Source organism: Bubalus kerabau, chromosome 5 (assembly GCF_029407905.1).
Source record: "Bubalus kerabau isolate K-KA32 ecotype Philippines breed swamp buffalo chromosome 5, PCC_UOA_SB_1v2, whole genome shotgun sequence".
In the NCBI taxonomy this organism is placed as follows: domain Eukaryota; kingdom Metazoa; phylum Chordata; class Mammalia; order Artiodactyla; family Bovidae; genus Bubalus; species Bubalus kerabau.
In genome coordinates this window covers 22,540,453-22,556,438 of record NC_073628.1, presented here as the reverse complement: position 1 = coordinate 22,556,438, position 15,986 = coordinate 22,540,453, and the positions used below count along the sequence as shown (strand labels likewise).

The following is a 15,986-nucleotide window of genomic DNA, read 5'->3' as shown; positions in this document are numbered from 1 at the left end:
CTGCCATGTGGTTTACAGGATCTTAGGTCCCTGACCAGGGAATGAATCCAGGGCCACGACAGTGAAAAGTGCGGAGTCCTAACCACTGGGTCACCTGGGAACTCCTGGAAAACTCTTTTTGTATTCAAATTACTTCTAGTGAGAATGTACTGAATACTATATCTCTATATAAAAAAACTTACTTAGAAGAACCCTTTATTCTAAAACCATGTGACATGTGAATACCTTCTAAATGTCAGAAACTGTGGTAGACACTGAAAATATAAATATAAATACAACAGGTTCCAGCTCCCAGTCTAGCAGAGGAGAGTGAATAAACAAATGGTTATACTATAGTGTAGTAAGTATAACGTAAGAAGATATAAGACACTGGGAGCACTCAGCTTTGAGGTGGTTAGGGCTGTATGGCTGATGAGAGTAAGGTACTTTCTGCATTCCAACTAGAGACTACTGTGTATCCTTCCATGCTCTTTCAGACTCAAGAGTCTTATAATTGAGGAAATTACATTAGATGATAATTAGAGAGGAAGAAAGATTCTGATTTCCAAAAACCAGAAATATCTCTGGTCAAGGGAATCTATATGACTACCATGATTTGTTGAAAATAATTCTTAAAAATTACATTCCTGGCTTCTGGCTATTACTGATTAGTTTATATCAGAACAACTCTCCTGCCAAGAGCAACTAAAAAAAAAAAGGATGGAGACATTGGAGTTTAAATCTATTGGAGTCATCAGAGAGCTACCCAGCACTTAAGCGGCTAGGATTCCAGAAAGAAGGTAAATGTGAGTTTCAGCACCACTTGTCCTCACAAGGCATCTGCCCAGCTCAGTGCAGGATGGAACACTGAGGCGTCAAGCACGCAGTGGCGGTTGAGGAACTGAGGAGAACTTCTGGCATTTTCACGGGGCTGGACAGACAGAAATTAAGAGTTCAGAGTCTGCCAAAGAGAAAAGGCCCAGTAAACACTCCAGGCTTTTAACTGGGACTCTTGAAGGGTTACACTGTGAAAATAATGGTGAAGCAGGAAGAGACAAGGCTTTTAAAAAGACCTGAAACTCAGCATTAAATCAGCTCAGTCTCTAAGTGGGTTAAAATGATCTGGTCCTTTCCTAATTGCCTGCCAAAAGCAAACGCAAATACTTTCTGGGGGAAGAAAACATCTTCCAGAGCCTCTAGGAGTTTTTATATGCAATGTCCAGAATTCAATAAAAAAGAATTACCAGGCATTTCCGAAGACAGAAATAAAAGAAAAATAAGTGATGCTTATATTGAGTTAGAAGACAATGACTTTAAAAGAACTGGATGATTATATTCAAGAAAAAAGGTGACAAGATGGAGAATTTTAACAGAGACTGAGCATCTAACAATAATTATTATTTGGAATTTCTAAACTAAATAGTAGAATAACCTAAATGAAGAACTCAGTTCATGGAGTTAAGTGGAAATTGAGCACAGATGACCAGAGGTTTAGTGAATGTGAAGTGTATTCAGACTGAAGACACAAAAGGATGGAAAATATATAAAGAAGCTTAAGAGACGTAAGAGGCATACAGAAAAGCTCATATACAGAATGAAATATTACTCAGCCATAAAAAGAAACAAGATAATGTCACTTGCAGCAACATAGATGGACATAGAGATTGTCATACTGAGTGAAGTAAGTCAGAGAAAGACAAATATCATATGATATTACTTATATGTGGAATCTAAAAAAAAAAAAAATGGTACCAATGAACTTACATGCAAAACAGAAACAGACCCACAGATGTAGAAAACAAACTTATGGTTACCAAAGGGGAAAGTGACAGGGAGGGAAGGAGAAATTGGGAGATTGGGACTGACACATACACACTATTATATATAAAATAGGTAACTGATAAGGACCTACTGTATAGCACAGGGAACTCTACTCAGTACTCTATAGTGACCTAGGGAAAAGAATCTGAAAAAGAGCAGATATATGTATACGTATAACTGATTCACTTTGCTGTCCACCTAAAACTAACACAACATTGTAAATCAACTACACTCCAATAAAAATTAACTGAAAAAAAGAAAGGAGAGAATAGCAACAAAGATAATGTTGGGAATTGTGAATAAACATTGCAAAAAAACAGAAATTGTATTGTCTTAAAAGATTTTAAATATTAATAGAATTAAACTATATGATGAAAATAAGAAAGCACTGGAGAAGAAACTAGAGTTAAAACGCTCTAAAATATTTTGCTGTTCTAGGAAGTAATAACACTACTAACGCATGTTAGACTCCAATTGAGGTCACAATGTCCAGTGCCAAGCACATAGTAAATGCCATATCGTAGGACCTCAGCAAAAATGGTGAATGGATACATAAGAAACATTGAACATCGCAAAATTATTATCAAAGAGCAACAACTAAACTAATGGGTCAAGACATCATATAATAGATCACACCCAAAACTAAGACACATAGATTAAAAGTGAGAATGAATGGTATACTTACCCCTGAAGATTTTTGTACAATAGGAATGATCTCTGTCTTCGTTCATATTGGCTCTGTTGTTTAGCTTTCTTTCTATCTGTTGGCTTCAAAGTTGTCTGACTTAAATGTCAGTCTTCTGGAGGATGGGCAATGTCTGTCCTTGGTGTCAGAGAAAGCTCTTAGATCAGTGAGACACAACACAGTCAGGCACTTAATGAAACCCCCAATCAGGATGTAAAACAAACAAAATGAGCTTCTGGCTTAATGTCCCATTTCTCTGCAGGAATCTGGAGGTAATACAAAGGTAGCTGAAACCTGAAAGACAAAAAAAAAAAAAAAAAGGATCGGGTCAGAAAGAGACATTTTCATTTAAAGAAGTAAAGTTAAGGTGTAGGAAAAAAATATACTCGCCAGATTTTGAAACACCAGGGCAGTTCCCTAAAAAACAAGATACTGTAAGTTAATAACTGGCTTTCACAGAGCTAACAGGAATGAAATTTCATAATGTTAACACAAAATAATGAAGACTCACCAGATAAGATGCCTTCAATTCTTCTGTTGTCTTTTTCTCCCCCTTTCATTTCTTTTTCGTCCTGCTCATTTCTTTAATTTAAAGCAAAGGATGAGATTTTTAAAGGACCTCTAAGGGCAGTCTAACAGTTTGAGTGTAGAGCACTTTTGCGAACATTTTATTTCACAGATGTTTGATCACTACACTGGCTACCAGCCTGAGAACTGTTACAATACGGCAGATGTGGTCCTGATGCCGCCTTCACTGATGAAAACAAGTGCCAAGGCTTCACATTTTCCAAATGAACAAACTAGTTTCTTTCATAGTGGGGAAAAAAAAAAGACAGCACTGTTGTGATAATGAAGGTGAACGACATGGATGGCACAGGACCAAAGGATGGTGAGGATAGAGGCGCCGGGGCCAATTACTGTGAATAGTATCTAGAAAGCTGATACTGTCGTCTGGTTTTATGAGCTGGGAGTTAACAAGTAAATACATATGTTTTAAAAGAAATCACAGATATTTAGCAGGAGAAAAGTACAATTTCCTATTGGATATCCTTTAGCATCTATCTTTCAGGTAAGTGATATAGAAAACCACTTCAGTGCATACTTTTATTCCAAACTTTGAGTCTCAATTATCAGGGTGGTGCTGACAGTAAAATCATCATGTGAGCTAGGCTGGTAAAGTGACGATTACCCAAATTTCAACCTGATGAACCAAACTGGTTTAAAATGTTCTAGTACAGGGAACCCTGACTCATAATTATCAGTAATTAACCACGTAGAGCAGGGCCTCCAGCCACCGCGTTCTAATGCCTGATAATCTGCAGTGGAGCTGATGTAAGAGCAAGAGAAATAAAGTGCACAACAAACGCCATGCACTTGAATCATCCTAAAACCATCTCCCGCCTGGGCCATGGAAAAACTGTCTTCCATGAAATCAGTCCTTGGTGCCCAAAACGCTGGGGACCACTGATGTAGAAAACCGAATATAAGTAATTGAGTCACATTACTTCTAGTTCATTTTTGGATGTCTGCACAGGTCAGCATAAAAATGGCTTTAACCTGGGGGTTACATGCTAAGATATAAACACAGAGGACATAGCCTATAGAAAAGAAACATGATACCTGTTCTGAATGTAATTAAGCTTGTAACAAGTGAAACAATTCTTTTACTGATGCTTTAATTAAAGCATTTACTGATGCTTTAATTAAAATTTCTAAAGCAACCAGATTACTACAAAAATAGTACCTGTATATATGTAAGAGACCCAAATCTACAGGTAGTGAGAGAGAGAGAAAAGGGCAAATGTCTGCATATTTATGACATTATTAACATGCTCTTACAATGCACATCTCACAGTTTATACGATAAAAATAGTTTGTATTTTCTTATCTATCTTAGGCTTCTCAAATATCTTTCAGTTGCAGTTATTATTGGCTTAAGGTGGAGTGACAGTTTTCAATGGGTTGTCTCTAGCTCAATGAAATGAGTTTGCCTAACTTTGAAAACACTGAGTAATCAGAACTCCGTGCATCTTGCCACATACAAAGATTTGTGCTGCTTTGCAAGAATTCAGGTGGTCTGGGACCTGTTAGTTTATTACTAAGGTATCTTTCAGGCAACAGGAGAGGGCTGTCTGAGCAAAGTAGAAGATAGGAGAATGACTATTACAGTGTCATAAAAAATAAAATATTCTTGAAGCAGCCATCTGAAGAGCACGCACTAAGAAATAAGAAACTGGAATAGTGGTACAGCATTATTTAGAAGAATACGTTGCATTAGTATTTGACTAAACATATTTTGGCCATTCCAGCAAAACTACATAGCACCTCTGAGATGCTTTGCAGAGAAGTATCCCATTTCTGATTACATAGTTGAATATTTGTTAAGCATGATTATGTACAGAATTTCTGTGATTAGATAATTGTACACATTTTGCCTTAAGTTTCCTCTTCTGATTATCCCTGGAGGGCAGGGACTAACTACCCACGAACCTCTTGTATGCGTGATACTTATTTTCATGAATGTGTTCCATGAATATTTTCTGAAACCGTCTCATCTTGGTGGTGGTTTGCTTTAGTGTTCACCTCACCCTTGCTGTTTCATCTTGCCACTGTGCCTGTCACTTTGCTGACCTGGCCCTTATCTTGAGGAGGTCATCAGCTACCCTGCAACAGAACCCTGATGACATTCCTCTGGGGCCATGGAGGTCCTCTGTTCTCACCATACACTCTTTGCTACAGGCTGCAGTGACCTGAGCCAGGCAGTGGAAGTCTCCTTTGGGGAATTAGTTTATTCGTGGCTGTCACAGAACAGGCGACAATACATGTTGGCGTTAGTCACTCAGCCATCTCCGGCTTCCCTGGTGGCTCAGACGGTAAAGAATTTGCCTGCAATGCAGGAGCTGCAGGTTTGATCCCTGAGTTGGGAAGATCTCCTAGAGAAGGAAATGGCAACCCACTCCAGTATTCTTGCCTGGAGAAGTCCATGGACAGAGGAACCTGGTGGGCTATGGTCCATGGGACTGCAAAGAGTCGAACACGACTGAGCGACTAACACTCCCTTTAAATACATGTTGCTGCTGCTCCTAAGTCACATCAGTCGTGTCCGACTTTGTGTGACCCCATAGACGGCAGCCCACCAGGCTCCCCCATCCCTGGGATTCTCCAGGCAAGAACACTGGAGTGGGTTGCCATTTCCTTCTCCAATACATGAAAGTGAAAAGTGAAAGTGAAGTCGCTCAGTCGTGTCCAACTCTTAGCGACCCCATGGACTGCAGCCTTCCAGGCTCCTCCGTCCATGGGATTTTCCAGGCAAGAGTACTGGAGTGGGGTGCCACTGGGTGACTATAAATGACGGAATGCATTACTGAACGCGGCAAGCTCAATCTCTCTCTCACACACACACACAATCTTACAAATAAAAGACCAAAAGCATACACTATTCTAACCACATGACTCCTTGACAAAAAGATCAGGTCTCCATATCAAAAGTAGAATATAAGTAACTTCCTCCCAAAATGAAGGTACCAATCAATTAAAGAAATTAGACACAGTTTTTTGAATATTTTTCTTAGAGAATCAGGGAGATTACCATAGACGGAAGAGAATCCAAATCTTGGGCTCTGTGTATTTGCTTCCTTTGGTTTTATGGCTAGTTTGGAAGTAGCTGAGTGGTCAGGGATAGGAGATGGGTTGAATCATAACCAATTAACCTGCTGGAGCAGAGTCTAATTGTCTTTAGATAAGCAGTTGTTTTCATAGTTCACAAACCAATTGTGTAAACCAAACCCTCCACCTAAAAGATCTACTATTATAATGGAATGTTTTCATATTCATCTCTACACACTTACGTTTATCTGAGTATATCTGATTCAGTGGAAGGTTTCAAGTTGGTGAAGGAATACCTTCAAACCCAACAATATCCAGACTTTTAAGGTGATCATTACATGAAAACTTGGAGGTCATTTATAATATCTATGTTTTCTAAAGCACTATTCCCAATAGTTTTCTTTCTCCTCTTGACCACCAGCCATGTATAGCTCATACTTTTTTCCCCAGATGGATTATATACATTTTTCCAAGTTGATTTTTACTTGGCAACTTCCTGCCCATTTCCAATCTCTCTAGGACACTTAAAGTTAATTTTTGTTCCTTCCTGATGGGACCGCTCAGTTCATTCATCTGTGAAATTCATCAGTGTCCTCTCTTACAAATTATCAAGACTGATGGTAAACAGAGCAGATTTAATGTCAATCCCGTCCCATTAAACTAGCCAAGCAACTGACAAACCCCATTTAATGACATATCCAGACCTGCACTACTGTTTTCTGAATTGAAGAGAGAAGAGTAGAAAGCTATTGATTTATTTGATTAAAATCTGTTTAACTCTTGCAATGCACAAGGATTTCTCAACTGAGTTGTTCATGCAGGGGGCTGGCTCCCCCAAAGCTAATTAAATATGTTTCTTTCCAGCTGTTCGTAGTGAGTCGTTACATGCAACTCTTAAACCCGAAAAGCATTCAAATGGACTGAACGCAGTGAGCAGGCTGCTGCTGGCTAAGTTGCTTCAGTCCTGTCTGACTCTGTGCGACCCCATAGATGGCAGCCCACCAGGCTCCCCCGTCCCTGGGATTCTCCAGGCAAGAACACTGGAGTGGGTTGCCATTTCCTTCTCCAATGCCTGAAAGTAAAAAGTGAAAGTGAAGTTGCCCAGTCATGTCCCACCCTCAGCGACCCCATAGACTGCAGCCTACCAGGCTCCTCCATCCATGGGATTTTCCAGGCAAGAGTACTGGAGTGGGTTGTCCTCTACAAATGCTACCAAAGCCCTAGAAGCAAATAAAACTCTAGAATGCTAGCGTGTGCACTCCCCTTTCGTTGTTTGGTTGCCACATTGTGTTCAACTCTTTGTGACCCCATGGACTGCAACATGCCAGGCTTCCCAGTCCTTCACTATCTCCCAGAGTTTGCTCAAACGCATATCTGTTGAGTCCACTCCCCTTTGACCTGTTCTCAAATTTTCACATCAATATGCCAGTTTAAGAAAGGCAAAGTTTTCTATTACTGAAATAGAAAGATGATAAAAGGACCTTAAGGTTAGCAATGACTTGCTTTTTAAAAGGCCACTCCAAGAAGTACATTCGAGTTTAAATCTAAAAAGGCGGGGGGGGTGGGGGGGTGGGGAAAGCTAGGGCGGCAAGATACAGGGCAGGTAGATTCCAAGGGGAAAGGCCTTCATCAATTCTTCACTCATCAGTAATCTATAGAGTAAGAGACCTGCCCTGGGTCAAGGTGAGTTTGATGGGGCACCACTGGGTTTGAAGGCGACGACTCCCAGGTGTGTGAGGGGTGGACGGGCATAAGCGTATTCCCGCAGTGTCTCCTCGTTCAGTGCTTACATCCAATTACCTGGACACCATCCTTGACATCTTCCCCTCGGCAGCCTCATATCTTTTAAAAAAAATTGCACCTTCTAAATCTCTCCAAACCACCTACCTTTCTCTGCATCTGCTGTAGCTATCTTAGTGCACCGTTTCTCATCTGGACCGCTGCCACAGCCATCCAACTGATCCCCTGTATCCTTTCTTGTGCCATCCAACGGAGTCTCCAATCTCTATCCTCCAGAGTGCTCTATCATGCTAGCTTTCGCTGACTCAACTGTGGCTCCATATGGTCTTAATTCACTCATCTACCTCTGACTCTTTCCCTTACTACGTTCCTGCCACATTAGCCTTCTTTGATTCTGTAAGAATTCCAGCATTCTTTTTATAGCTTAAAGTATCTATTACCAATGACTTTAAGATTTTTTTTTTTGATGTGGATCATTTTTAAAGTCTTTATTGAATTTGTTGCAATATTGCTTCTGTCTTACGTTTTGATTTTTTGGCCACGAGGCATGTGGGATCCTAGCTACCCAACCAGGGATCAAACCCACGCCCCTCACTCCCTGCATTGGAAGATGAAGTCTTAACCATTGGTTCACCAGGGCAGTCCCTTTTTATTTACTTATTTATTTTTAGAAATATTTATTTATTTGACTGTGCTGGGTCTCAGTTGGGGCACACAGAATCTTTTAGTGTGGCACATGGGATCCAGTTTCCTGACCAGGGATTGAACCAGGGCCCCCTGCATTGGGAGTGCAGTCTTAACCACTGGACCACCAGGAAAGTCCCAGGATTTCAGTATTCTGCTTTAAAGGTTTTGCATAAATAGTACCTTGCCTTTGCCTGGAAAGCTTTAAACCCATCCCTATTCTCTTTGACCTAATTTTACAAATTCTTCACGTAAGGTGCCACTTGCTTAGTGAAGTCTTTCCTTTCTAATGCATTCTTTATATTGTCTTTAAAGCACCCAGTTTGAATTATTTATTCATTTTTATGATTTATTTATGCCATTTTGAAAAAAGATGTGTCTCCCCATCAAATTATAAGCTCAGTGAAGGCAAGGACAATGCCCGTTTTGTGCACAACTGTAGCCTTGGGACCTAGCTCGGCACCTGGTCCACAAAAGACTTTCAAAAAATGTCTGTTGAGTGAATGATGAATGATTGAATCCTCTTTATTTTTCACTCTCCTGATTTTATCACACCCCTTGCCTCATCTCTTTGAAAATATGTCAAGGCAGTAAGCAAAAAAATAATAACAATATGAGAGGATTATGAAAAGAGTGTCTAATTACTTCAAATACTTAAGAAATAAAAGCCTTTAAAAGTTAAATATATAAAAATAATCACGGTCTCCATTAGTATATCCACTTTTTTTTAAGTTTGTTTTCCTTTCAAACTTTGTTTTATTAGGCAATATGGAATTGGTGGTATTCAAACATTTTTATCCTACAAAAACAGCAATTTCTGTATATATGTGTGTATACATATACACATACTTATGCATTTCCAAATAAATGTCTTATTGATAAAACAAAAATCTCCCCCCTACCACCACCAAATATCTTTAAAATGGTCAACTTTTACATGCAGGTAGAGAACTTCAAAATGTCCAACCCATCTTTAAGTTCTATTACTTTGATACAAATGACTCGTAAATATAGAGATCATTGTCCCAATCTACTCCCTGAACCCAAGACCAGCATTTTCATCTGTCTGCTTGACTTAGATGTTTAACTAGCACTTGAAACTCTAAAAACATCCAACCAATATCATCACCTTCCCTCAATATACCATTTCATTAAGTTTCTTGTTTCTATGACTATCACCATGGTGACTACCAGGCCATTCACATCTGAAACTCTCTATTCATTTGAACCTTTTCCTAGATTCCTATCAGTGCATTCCAGTCAATGGCTAATCCCCAAAATTCTAACTCTAGAATCTAACTCAGCTCTCCTTTTCTAGCCTCATTCCTTTCATGAAGCTAAGGCCTTCATTACACAAGTAGTCACACTGGTCTCCTCCCTCCAATCCCACCACCATTAACCAGCCTAAACACATCTCTGCATAGCTGGCTCCCTTTCTCAAACATCTTCAAAAGAATCACGATACCACTAAGCCCAGCGTGTCTCAACATTTAACCCATGTCCCCCGCTTTTTGATTAAGGCAAAAATCTCATATCTCTCCTATGTTATATTACAGAAACAATGGGGACTTTTCCTATTCCTTAAATAAAACACAATGAGATTCAATGTGCTTCTTCAAACTCTGCTCACCATACTTCAAGGACTGTGACTCCCTCTTATTAACTGTTGCCTCTCTGGAGGGAGGTCTACTACGTGGTGGACACTCAATAAATGTTGATTAAATGAACTACTAAACCCTGACAGTAAGGATCATCCATGATATAAACTCAGCCTGGTTTTCCAGTTTTATGATCTGTGATGGGCTTCCCAGGTGACTTAATGGCAAAAGAATCTGCCTGCTAACTCAGGAGATGCAGCAGACGCAGGTTTGATCCCTGGAGGAGGAAATGGCAACCCACTCCAGCCTGAAAAATTCCATGGACAGAGGAGCCTGGCTGGCTACAGTCCATGGGGTCGCAAAGGGTCGGACATGACTGAGCACGAGTACTGTACTTTATTGAGAGGTAGAACTTCAGCCCCTGATGTGGAGCATGTGCTTAGGTGCTCAGTCGTATCTGACTCTTTGACCCCATGGACTGTATCCCACCAGGCTCCTTTGTCCATGGGGATTCTCCAGGCAAGAATACTGCAGTGGGTTGTCATACCCTCCTCCAGGGGATCTTCCCAACCCAGAGATCGAACCCAGGTCTCCTGCAATGCAGGGAGATTCTTTAGAGGCTCATAAAATGAGTTAGGGGTTCACAAGTAATCACCACTTGGCTACTCCAGCCAAATTATGCCAGTGGTTCTCAAAGCATGATCCCACAAACAGAGACATCAGCACCCCTGGAATACACTAGAAAAGCAAATTCTCAGTCCCCACCTTAGATCTACTGAGTCAGAAACTCTAGAAATAGAGCTTCATAATTTGGTTTTTACAAGTGCTCCAAGCAACTCTAGAGCATGCTAAAGCTTGATAACCACTGAACTAGACTATTTACCCTCATGTAAGTGTTATCTTTCCTCCTTCCATGACTTGATTCCTTCTGCCTGGAAACTCCAGTGCCTGGCTGCTGCTGCTGCTGCTAAGTCGCTTCAGTTGTGTCCGACTCTGTGCGACCCCATCATAGACGGCAGCCCACCAGGCTCCCCCATCCCTGGGATTCTCCAGGCAAGAACACTGGAGTGGGTTGCCATTTCCTTCTCCAATACAGGACAGTGAAAAGTGAAAGTGAAGTCGCTCAGTCGTTTCCGACTCTTAGCGATCCCATGGACTGCAGCTCACCAGGCTCCTCCGTCCATGGGATTTTCCAGGCAAGAGTACTGGAGTGGGGTGCCATTGCCTTCTCCGAGTGCCTGGCTAGTACTCAATAAATGTTCATTTTGCCTGAACAGCCAAAAACTCTAAAATGCCCCCTTGATACACTCACATAGCTGAACTGACATTATGCCTCTTTTTGTGTACATACTCCTTTCAGTTGGCATGAGGAAATGCAAGCTTATTCTGAGCAATAATGTCAATATTTTAGAAGTGTACATTGTCTAAAATTGTGCATATTTGGGGGAATAAATGATATATCATCTACTTCTCAGTATTCGAAGCTTATTACAAATTTTGCCATCTTGAGGATCTTGAGAGGAGATGCCTGTTTTCAATTACAATGTTAAGATGAATCAGAAACCTTTAGATTTAATGATTCCAATTTTGCAGAGTTGAAGATATGTACTTATTGATGTTAATCTGTGTCAGAATCACGTAAGTGTTCCAAGAAGCCAGATGAGCCACTTGGCTAACCTCGGAGCCCAGGCAGGAAACTGAAGGTTTGCCCTAAAAGGGTAGATTCTGAGATAGGAAGAATATTTGGGCCAGGGAGAAACTGATGCTGGCTTTCTAAGGCTGCAGAGAATTCATCTGTGTTTCCAGATAAAAGTAAAATCCCAAACATGAAATACAAGAGGTCGCTAACTTGAAAATCAATAGAAATATTGATTGGCTTAAAGGAGAAAACCATGTATAATAAAACCCCAAAGACCACACACACACATACACACACACACACACAAGCTCACATAAACAAAAATGGCAGTGAACACAAGATGGCAGAAGTCTTTCAGATTCTTTTAAGGAAATGGGATATATTTCTGGTACTAGGATATGATACCTCATTATAAAGATGATTAGCAGCAAATTACCAAAAGCTATAATCAGAGTACACTGTGAGCAATTTTACACTATCTAGACAATTCACTATTTTTCAGATAAGGAACAGCCTCAGAAAGATTACATAACTTTCCCAAGAGCATAGATTTAATCAGCGGCAAAGCCTATGTTGATTTCTTCTTGGACCTGAGGTCTTCTTGCTACATCATTCTAATGTCTGGGTTGAATCGTATTTGCTGCTGGCCACAGAAGCCACCGAGAATGTGTTTTAATTAAATCCATCTGATTATTCACCGGGCGTATGAACTATCTTAACCGATTCTTTAGCATGTTCCTAACAAGTTGTGATAAAGCCTTTGACAAACTCAGGACAAAAACGTGGCTTTACTGGTACAAGCATCTTAAAATTTAGTTAAGGTCATACAGCATTTTAAAACATAACAAGCAAATCTTGGTACACAAAACAGGCAGATGGCTTTTGCTAATACAGAAACCCTAAAATGGGTTAAGCAAATGATGAAAAAAAAATCTCTAGGAAGCTTTATTGCTTTTGCTCAGCAACTCTCAAAACACAAGATGAAACAATGTAATTTTAATTCAGTGGCTGGTTGGATCCTTCTTTAAGTTCTGGCTTTGATAGCTCCCAGATGCAACTTTTAATTTCATAATTCATTTTTAAAATATGGGTCAAATCCCATTTCACTAATGAAATATCCAAACTCTAGTCCAATACTCCAGGTATTTTATGTACTAACTGTAATATGATTTCTAAATTGCAGAGTTCTAGAGCTGAGAAGGACTTTTGAGACCATGTAATCAAACACCATCATCTTGTAAAAGAAAGAACTGAGATTTCCGACAGTCGTAACTTTAGTACAACAAAATATCTGATAATCCTTCAGGATTAATATATAAAGAAGCAGCATGAAAGCTTTCTGACTATTCTGTCAGAAATTAAATGCATATGTCACTCTACATATTCTTATCTTGTTTGAAATATTATGAGCACATATAATTCTTAATTAAAAAAACCCAGAAATTAAAAGAAAGCAAGCTTGTGCTACTTAATTATTAATTATCTTAAGGTCTTAAGATTTTTTTTAAAATATTGAACAACCTGATAAGAAAATTTCAGTAATGTTACCATGAAAAAACATTATCACACACACAGGGTTTTTCCCCCCTGACATTCAAAAAGGCTGTCATCTACAATAAAGAGTAGAAAGTATCACACAGCACAGAGAAGTCTATTGAAAATAGAATATGTGAGAAGAGATAAAGTCTATCTAAAGAGAAAGACACTGATTTAAAGGTTTCAAAAAGATCAAACCTTCTAACAGTATCTCAGTGAGAAATACAGCCTTTATATTGTCAATATATCAAAAGAAACCAAAGCACGAAGCTTTAACAATTGTAAAGCTGGGGCAACAACTGGGTAACAGCCTTAAACCTAAGACTCCATACTCTGAGATTTATACATAACTTAGGTAGAAAACTGCAAGAACTTTCTCTGCTGAACACAGCATAACAAACGGAGTCACACACCCCTATTCACAACTCGCAATTACACACCGACATACCTATTGTTGTTCCGACAGTTTCGACAGTTGATGCACTCCATCGGGTCAGCCGGAGGTACTGCTGTGTACAGGCCACCACCCTTGTCAGGAAGGAAGTAGAGGGAAAAGGAAAAAAGAGAGTGCTGAAGGTGTCACAGACTAGAAATCAGATCATCTCTCAAGTTAAACAAAGCCACACCAACAACAAATGGTTACGTGGTATATGTTAACCATCTCCTTGAGCTGTGTTATGTTTATCACTATTTACCTATATTCACACAGGAGTTGTACACAATACTAAAACTGTTCTCCCCAAACTCAACCACCATGGGTTTTTGCATGTATGTTTGTACTGGAAAGAGGGAAATAAATGAAGGGAGAAGGTTAGTCATTTCCCTTCAGTGTTTCAAATCTAATGGGCCCAAAATACACTATACGTTATAAGCTCCTATTCATTTTCACTTTCCTAGCAGTCATGGAAAATTTTTATGGGATGCTAGCTGGAGAAACAGGGTGGAAATCTGTTGGAATGATGTCACAAGATAAACCCATCTTCATTTTCCTGTAATTATTCCGATTAGGTTTGTTCACTTGACTCCATGAAGTCTTAAAACATGTTATATTTTTCCAGATGGAGTAGATTCTCAGCCAGCGATGACTTGGAGGGGAGTATTAATATTGTGCTGTTGCTTTTGGCGGAAACTGCCCAGCAATTAAGAAAAATGCCCAGATTAACACATACCTCACTGTAAAATGTTCACTTGACATATACAATGGCAAGAGTTCTTCAAAACAGGTTAAGACTTGAATCAGCCTCATGGTCAGAGTCAAAATTCTGCTTTCAGAAGCAAAACAGCACAGCTGAATTTGATAAGGGTGGAGGAGGCTGTTGCTCTGCTCCCCAAGCCCAGAGCAGGCCCTCAAGGTTAGGAAAAGTTCAGGCAATTGTTTTTCCCAGAATACTTTCCATTTCCATTCATCTCATAACAACAGCCAGAATCTAAGCAAACCAAAAGTACTGAAAATTTCTTTGCAACATTCCTGATCCAACTAGCAACACGAGCTTTTGAGAAAACATAGAGAAAAAGAATATTCCTATGCTATATTCAGTCCAGGAGGATAAACTCCAAAGCTGTAGAAAAACCTGAAGTTAAGAACCTATAGGATAGCATATTTATTGGACTCACCAAACATATTAAAGTTAATTCAATCATTTTATGATCAAAAGCGTTTTAAAAATATATCCAGAATATCCACATATCCAGAAGAGTAAGAAAATGAATGAGCTAAGATCACAGAGGATAACATCTAGAACTGCACACTTACTGGGGCAGCTATTATTTAAATAGCAACTCATTGTTCAAAAAACACAAAGTACTGTGTTCAAATACTAAAGCAAACATCAGACTTATTTTTTTTTTTCTTATGGAAACAGCATGTGCTATTTAAACGGGTAATGCTCTCTCCTTCAATTTCTTGGACAATGTTAGTAGTTTGGATTAGGAATGGTGACAAAAAAAAGTTTAGAAAGTCTGAATATAAGCCATGTCTTTCCATACAAAATAATGAAATCATTATTCACTTTTGGTAATGATGTACTAAAGCAAATTAAATATTTTTTCTACAACATACGAAAGCTAGGTCACAGGAAAGCCATTAGATTTCTAGCTTTAAGATACAAATATATATCATAGTTTTGGTCTCCAAAGGTAAGATTTTAATAAATTTTTACTACTGTTCAAGATTTTTTAAAAAATCTCTATAAACTTCTTCATTTCTAGCACATTGTAGGTTATGACAGATTTATCTGTAATTGAAACAATGACAAAAATGTAAATGAGTGTTTAATTTGATCAACTAAACATTTTATTTATGTGATTGAAAATAAAGTGGCTGACTATCCAAACATTGTAATAAATCAAGCTTCCTGGTGCAGAGAATCTCTTAAACCAGTACAAATCTAAAATGCATTAGTCATTCTATTCCCATTTCAAAAATGAAAGTATATCAGCTGGTTGAAAGTGAAAGTGTTAGTCACTCAGTCGTGTCAGACTCTTTGTGACCCCATGAACTGTAGCCTGCCAGCCTCCTCCGTCCATGGGATTCTCCAGGCAAGAATACTGGAGTGGGCTGCCTTTCCCTTCTCCAGGGGATCTTCCCAACCCAGGGATCGAGCCCGGGTCTCTTTCACTGCACTGAGATAAAGTAGTACTAAAGCTTTATCACTCCTTGTGGGAAGAGAACACTAATCTTATAAAATATAAAAATCTT

At 39.3% G+C, this 15,986-nt stretch overlaps 1 protein-coding gene across 3 annotated transcripts in view; it reads right to left on the bottom strand.

Annotated features, from left to right (window-relative positions):
* CDON (cell adhesion associated, oncogene regulated) overlaps positions 1-15,986 on the bottom strand; it is a 100,748-nt gene that overhangs the window by 6,414 nt on the left and 78,348 nt on the right. For 2 of the 3 annotated variants that reach the window (XM_055581226.1, XM_055581225.1), the window contains one exon: positions 13,737-13,816. In XM_055581226.1, coding sequence (XP_055437201.1) covers positions 13,737-13,816 — 80 coding nt within the window. Of the gene's footprint in view, positions 1-2,489; positions 2,780-2,875; positions 2,903-2,996; positions 3,068-13,736; positions 13,817-15,986 lie in introns of those variants that run through there. The other variant, XM_055581228.1, reaches the window with a different exon arrangement.